Genomic DNA, 7,406 nt, shown 5'->3' with positions numbered 1-7,406 from the left:
GCTGATTCTAGATTCCTGACAAGCAGAAACTGTGTGAGATAGTAAATGTTTATTATTTAATGTGCTAAGATCTGGAGTAATTTGTGGGGGGTTTTTTGTTTGTTTTTTTCGCATTAAACTTTTTTTAATGGGTCTCAAATTCTGTGACAGATCTTTGGTCAAGTTGTTTCCATTAAAAAGTACTGATTTTAAAAACTAATAACTTAAAACTGCCACACACAAAACAAATGGTCCACAAAACATTCTCCTTTCCTTCTGAAGCTTTTATGATGCACTGTTATCATTAACCAGTCTTTTACTATTAAACTTGAATGGCCAACTGAGACAAACAGTTCTGAGACCGTGCTTCCACCACTGATTAAGACTGGGGTGGCAGGTATTGGGGGGAATATTCATTTAGCCTTCTGAGCTTTCTGGGAAGACTTGGTGAGCTTGCCAGTTCCAGCTGCCTTCTTGTCCACTGCCTTGATGACACCCACAGCAACCGTCTGTCTCATGTCATGAACAGCAAAACGGCCCAGAGGAGGATAGTCGGAGAAGTTCTCAACACACATGGGCTTGCCAGGAACCATATCAATGGTGGCAGCATCACCAGGTTTCAAGAATTTGGAGCCATCTTCCAGCTTTTTCCCAGAACGATGATCTATCTTCTCCTTCAGCTTAGCAAATTTGCAAGCAGTGTGAGCTGTGTGACAACCCAGCACAGGTGCATATCCAGCACTGATTTGGCCTGGATGGTTCAAGATAATCACCTGAGCTGTGAAGTCAGCTGTTTCCATCGGTGGGTCATTTTTGCTGTCACCAGCCACATTGCCACGACGACCATCTTTGACGGACACGTTCTTGACATTGAAGCCTACATTTCCCCAGGAAGGGCTTCACTCAAAGCGTCATGGTGCATTTCAACAGACTTCACTTCAGTTGTTACGTTGACGGGCGCAAAGGTGACCACCATGCCAGGTTTGAGAACACCAGTCTCCACTCGACCCACAGGGACTGCACCAATACCACCGATTTTGTAGACGTCCTGGAGGGGCAGACACAAGGGCTTGTCAGTTGGGCGAGCTGGTGGCAGGATGCAATCCAGAGCTTCAAGCAGCGTGGTTCCACTGGCATTGCCATCTTTACTGGTGAATTTCCATGCCTTGAGCCAGGACATGTTAGCACTCGGCTGCAGCATGTTGTCACCATTTCAGCCAGAAACTGGCACAAATGCTGCTGTGTCAGGGTTGTAGCCAATTTTCTTAATGTAGGTGCTGACCTCTTTAACAATTTCCTCGTATCTCTTCTGGCTGTAGAGTGGCTCAGGGGAATCCATTTTGTTAACTCCAACACTTAGTTGTTTCACACCCAGAGTGTAAGCCAGAAGGGCATGCTCACGGGTCTGCCCATTCTTGGAGATGCCTGCTTCCAATTCACCAACACCAGCAGCAACAATCAGGACAGCCCAGTCGGCCTGGGATGTGCCTGTAATCACGTTTTTGATGAAGTCTCTGTGTCCTGGGGCATCAATGATGGTCACATAGTACTTGCTGGTCTGGAATTTCCACGGGGAGATATCAGTGGTGATACCATGCTCATGTTCAGCTTTCAGTTTGTCCAAGACCCAGGCATACTTGAAGGAGCCCTTTCCCATCTCGGCAGCCTCCTTCTCGAATTTTTCAGTGGTTCTCTTGTCGATCCCACCACATTTGTAGATCAGATGGCCAGTAGTGGTAGACTTCCCCGAATCTACATGTCCAGTGACAACGATGTTGATGTGGGTCTTCTCCTTTCCCATTTTTGCTTAGGGTTAGCGGTGGTTTTCACGACACTGTGTCCTGGCAGCAAACCCGTTGCGAAAAAGAGTAATTTGCTTTAAAGCAGTAGATAATGAATACAGATTTTAGTTCCTGGAGATGGGGTGTTGCCATAACAAAACCCTAAAATATGGGTGTGGCTTTGGAAGCAGGCTATGGGTTTTGAAGAGTATGTTAGTGAAAACACTAGGTGCACATGGCTTGGAGCATTTTGGACTTTGAAGAGGCTGCTGCTGAGGGCTTAAAGTAAGAAAACTCTTACTGGAAACTGGAAGAAGAAAGGAGATCATTATGCAGCAGCAGCAATCATTAGCAACGCTTGCCTGCAGCAAGGTCGAAAGTAGAAAATATACTTAATGAAGTGGATGATCTACTTAATGAGATTTCTAAGTAAAGAGTGGAAGGTGCCTCCTGATTTCTCCTGGCTGCTTATTGTACAATGTCAGAGGAGAGAGAAAAGTGAGGGAAGGACCATTAAGCAAAAAGAAGCTGGAACACGATGATTTGGAGGAGTCTCAGTCTCTCCAGATGGCAAATGTGCTAAAACTAAGAAGTGGCCTCCAAGCAAAGATCAAATCCAGGACGCTGCCAGGAAAACCTGAAGATGAAGCCAAGGGCATGACTATAAACCTCTTGTTAAGGTCTTGGAAATATCAAAGATGGTGCTCTCTGTACCTTTTCCTCTTGCAAAAGGCCCTCTATAAAAACTGAGTGTGATTTACAGATCTCAACCAAATAATAGGGCTTCTAAAAAGCTTAAGCGTGTTGTTCCTCAGGGGTCTCAATAGAAGCCCAAGGTAGAGAAGGTCTCATCTCAAAGAGATTTATGACTGTAGCTTTTTATGCTAATGGAGAAAACCCCACTCCTGACACCAAATTCTAAATCTCTGTGTGTGTGTGTGTGTGTGTGTGTGTGTGTGTGTGTGCGCGCATGTGTGTATAAAGGGACCTGTCAGAGGAACGTGATGTTATGCAATTGTGGGAGCTAGTTAAGCAGTCTCTGTAAGGATGTTTATCGTCCTTGCCCTTTTTGTTTGATGCTGATGCTTGGGAGGCAGTCGGGACAGGCGGTTGGATTTAAAGGGCAAAAGAGCAAGAACAAGCTGGCACTCACAGAGTGAGCTGGAGCCCATGAGGATGGACTGAAGCCCAGGAGTACCTATTGCCTTAGATCTTGATGGAATGGGTATCCTGCAGGAGCTGGGGCTTTTCTTCATGGAGCTAAAACACACACACACCTGGCCTGGGAATCAGAGAATCTTAAGGGAATCCCAGGGTTGGTAGCAGTTGAAAAGGCTTCCTTGTGCGATAAGGTGACCTAGCTGATAAGTGAGAAGGCACCGGAGTCTCCCTTGCGGCCCATCTGTACTGCAATCATACAGGAAAAGGAATTCTGGGAAATGTAGTTCAGCTGAGCCAAGTTGACACAGAACAACCACATCAACTTCTTATTTTGAAGAATTTCAAACTGAAGATGATTTTTAAAATACAGTACAATCAGGGCTTTCCTGGTAGCACAGTGGTTAAGAATCTGCCTGCTAATGCAGGGGACACAGGTTCAATCCCTGGTCCGAGAAGATCCCACAGACTGTGGAGCAACTAAGCCTGTACACCACAACTACTGAGCCTGCATTCTGAAGCCCATGAGCCATAACTACTGAGCCCACATGCCACAACTACTGAAGCCTGTGCACCTAGAGCCCATGCTCTTCAAAAAGAGAAGCCACCACAATGAGAAGCCATTCCCTGCAACCAACAGTAGCCCCCACTCTCTACAGCTACAGAAAGCCCACTCACAGCAATGAAGACCCAATGCAGCCAATAAATAAAAATTAATTAATTAATTTAAAAAATACAGTGCAATGAACACCAGTACGCCCTTCATCTAGACTCATTAATTGTTTTGCTCTCTTCACCTCTCAATATTTATGTGTGTTGCTGAAACATTGGAAGGTAGGTTGTAGATTTGATGACACTTTGCCTCTAAATACTTCAGCCTGTATCTCTTAAGAACAAGGACATTCTCTTACATAACTTACATAATTACGTTCAAGAAATTTAATATTGGTACAGTAATATTATATAACATATAATCCATATTCAAAATTTCCTACTTGTTCCAATAATTATCTTTATACCTTTTTTGTGGATCAATTTTAATCATCTAAAACCGAATACTTTCCTTGTACAAGGCACTGTTTAAGTGATTTATTCAATAAATATTTACTGATCACCTAATATGTACTAGGCGCTGTTCCACTGCAGGGAACACAACTGGTAAAAAAATCCCTGCTTTCGTTTAGCTTATATTTGAGAGCTATCCAGGGAGTAGCAACGATTGGTGGGCCTAAAGCCTTCGAGAGCTACGAGGACGGGGGCCGTGGGGCAGATGAAGCTGCTCAGGTGGGCTGGCGTGTAGGCAGGAGAGGAAGCTGTCGTTTTAAACAGGTGACTGGGGAAGTCTGCTGCGAAGGTGCCTTTAAGCAAAGGCTTGGAAGCGGTGAGGGCGTGTTGCCAGCTGGGGCAAGAGCTTACAGGTGGAGCAAGCAGAAGGGCAGATACCCTGAGATGGGAGCGGGGCTTGCTTGAGAGATGAATAGCCAGAAGGCTGGCTGAGGGGAAGAAGGATGGGAGGTGAGGGCAGAGAGGAGGTGGGCTCAGATCAGGTAGAGCCTCATAGCCCAGCCTAGGGCTCCAGCTTGCGCTGCTAGTGAGATGCTGGGTGCAGGGGGGCTTCCAGCAGAGGAGCAAAGTGGCCTGACTTCTGTTTTAGCAAGAGCCCTCTAGCTGCCCATCGAGAACAGACTGTAAGGGTGCAGGGACAAAAGGCGGGGGACCCGTTAGGCATCTATGACCAAAATCCAGGAAAGGGATAGTGACTCGGCCCAGGGTGGTAACAGCAGAGGTAGGGAGACGCGGTCAGATTCTAGAGGTGTCTTGCAGGTTGAGTCAACATGAATGGTTGATCGCTTGGATGTAGGGTGTGAGGGAAAACAATGTGAAGTTCAGGGTGGCTTTGAGGCTTTTGGGCTGAGAAACTGGAAAGATGGAATTGTCATTTTATGCGATGGGGAAGACTGTGAGAAAAACAGGTTTGTCTTAGATCATTGACTTCCTGCAACAACCTTTGAGGTAGGTATTATTTGTATGTACTCATGGATGAGGGAAATGAAGCAGAGAGAGATCAAGTAATTTGCTGAAGGCCACAGAGCTAGTCAGTGACCGAGCTGGGATTAAATCTAGGTCCTCTGATTCTCTTAACCACTGTGCAATGCCACCTCTTGGGTTTCAGTTTCTGATAAGGAGCTCCCTAGAAATTATTTTCCTCCCTCCCTCTCTCCCTCCTTCCCTTCCTCCCTTCCTCCTCCCTTCCTCCCTTCCCGCCTTTGTTCCCCCTTCCTTCCTCAAACATTTACATGCACGGCACTGTGCTTGCTGGTCCTTTTGCAAGGACACAGTTTACATGGTTCCCGTTCTAAGGAAGCCTGCTTTTGAGCAGATTTCTTTTATGTTGGTTGACCTCAGGGTTGCATCCCCAGGCCTCTCATTTCTCACTTCCGCGTCCTCCTTTGGTGATCCCATCCCCACCTGAGGATCAGTGGTAGCTAATGACCCCAAGTCTCCACCCCTAGCCCCACTCCCTAGCTCTGGACCTCTGGACCCAAAGCCCACCAGGTATCTGCACTTGGGTGCTCTGAGAGTTAACATGACCCAGTGAGCTCAGTATCTCTCCACCCACACCTGGGCCTCCTCCTGGGCTTCCAATAGACAAACTATTTCAAGCACACAGACTTTGTGTTTTTACACAGCTCCCCACTCTCTCACGACGCCCTTCTGTAAAATTCCTTATTTTGGCTCCTGCCACTCCCTCTTCCTTCACCTGCATCGGGTATCACCTGCAAAGAACTCCTTGCCTTCCTTGTACTCGTGCTCTCTCACCTCTAGAGCCCATCCCTCTGCCAGCTTACTCATGCTCTTCTTTTGGGCTCTCCCAGAGTCTCCAAGACTAGGTCAGACATCCCTGCTCTGTGCTTCTATGGTGTGGGGATGGGGAACCAAAGCGGGAGACACTGGGAGAAGATGGAGCCCTGGACATAAGGAGGAACTGCTGCACAGAACATCTGCTTGTTCAGGTTGACTTTGACACCCAATGCTGTGACTCCATTGAAAGGAGCATCTTGGTCAGGGCCCCGGACAGTTGAGTCATAGTCTAAGATGTGCCCCAAACATCCTGACCCTCACTGGCCACCTTTAGTATAAGGAACAATGCCCAAAGCATGAGAACATTCTGCTTTTATGCTTTCCATAAAGAGGCCGCTTTTCTTTTTTAAGGCTAAGAGCGATCAATTCCATCGGCCCTTAGGAGTGGCAATCACAATAAGCATCTTTGGTTCTCTCCCAGAGCCCAGTCCTTCAGAGGGAAAAGCCAACAAAAACAGGGCAGCCCAGGCCCTGACCTGGGGGCTGGGATTGCTTGCTCTGCCACTGGCTTATGTGTGGCCCCAGATAATTCACTCCTCCTCCCCCCGGTAGTATTTTATAAACCTGTAAAATGGGTATAATAGTTTTCACCTGCCTCAGAGGTACATTGGGAGGTATAATTAATGGTGGTTAAGATACTTTGAGAGGCACAGATTAAAGGCCCTATGTAAGTACCCATCATTATGATTAATGGTATTTTTTTCTTCAAACACACTGGGAGATGGCCCTCTTAATATAAGGTATTTAACTGCATCTCAGCTCCCCATTCAGACAAGCAACATTATAGCCTCCAGGCTGGCTTCATTAAAAAAACCTTTAATGCCTTAGGAATCTACAGACATCCTAAAAGTGATTTGAATCTCTCTTATGTACCTTCTTTTGACATACCCTCAGAACAATCTGACTTCCCACCAGACCCTTCCAGCCCCATCTCACAGAGCACGGTGTTCAGAGCAGGCTGTGATGGAGCGTGGTGATCCGCCTGGCCTCCCTGGTGGACCTGTCAGAGGGATGTGTCACCCTGGGCAGTCAGTCCAGGGTTCTCATCCCACCTGCTTCTAACCAGCTGCAGGGCCTTGGACAGGCTGCACACCCACTCTGTGCTCTTTGAGGACAGCACACATCCCTCATAAGGCGGGGAAGGGACTAGGAGACAAGGCATTGAAACACCACAGTGCCTGCCACGTACTAGAGCTCAACACATTTTCGTTCCCTTCCTCTCAGTGGGCCTGAAGAAGGCTGAATCTGCTTTTATAAAGCGGCTCAGAAAATGCCCAGGATGTCTGACTACAGGGCTGCTCCCATGAGAGGCTGGGTCCTGTTGCTGCTTCATCTATGCAAGGTCGTGACTATATATCACGAAGTGAGGCAGGACCTACCTCCCAACCCAGTAACCCAGTGGGGAGAAGCATCCCCGGATTCAGGTAGGAGGACCTGTGGCAGCTCCTGTAGTGGCTCTGAGATCCTCTGAAATTCCAGAATCTTCCAACCAACTCCTGCCAAGCTCATGACATTAATTGAAATGGAAGGCATGGAGGAATGTGGGAGGGGTGCGCATAGGTCAGGTGTTTTAAAATCATTAAGAAAATTTTTCTGAGTATTTAAAAAGGCCTTTTATCACTTAAG

At 47.1% G+C, this 7,406-nt stretch overlaps 1 protein-coding gene and 1 pseudogene across 1 annotated transcript in view; both read right to left on the bottom strand.

The window, feature by feature from the left end:
- Nucleotides 1-392: 392 nt before the first annotated feature.
- LOC130860099 (elongation factor 1-alpha 1-like) lies at nucleotides 393-1,818 on the bottom strand (annotated as a pseudogene).
- Nucleotides 1,819-4,103: 2,285 nt separating this feature from the next.
- LOC130860892 (transmembrane 4 L6 family member 1-like) overlaps nucleotides 4,104-7,406 on the bottom strand; it is a 53,579-nt gene continuing 50,276 nt past the window's right edge. Inside the window, exon 6 of the mRNA XM_057749433.1 lies at nucleotides 4,104-4,317. Within this exon, the coding sequence (XP_057605416.1) occupies nucleotides 4,104-4,317 (214 nt within the window). The remainder of the gene's footprint in view (nucleotides 4,318-7,406) is intronic.

Source organism: Hippopotamus amphibius, chromosome 9 (genome assembly GCF_030028045.1).
Source record: "Hippopotamus amphibius kiboko isolate mHipAmp2 chromosome 9, mHipAmp2.hap2, whole genome shotgun sequence".
Classification (NCBI taxonomy): Eukaryota; Metazoa; Chordata; class Mammalia; order Artiodactyla; family Hippopotamidae; genus Hippopotamus; species Hippopotamus amphibius.
The sequence above is the reverse complement of the archived record's forward strand: the minus strand, read 5'-3'. Positions and strand labels throughout refer to the sequence as shown.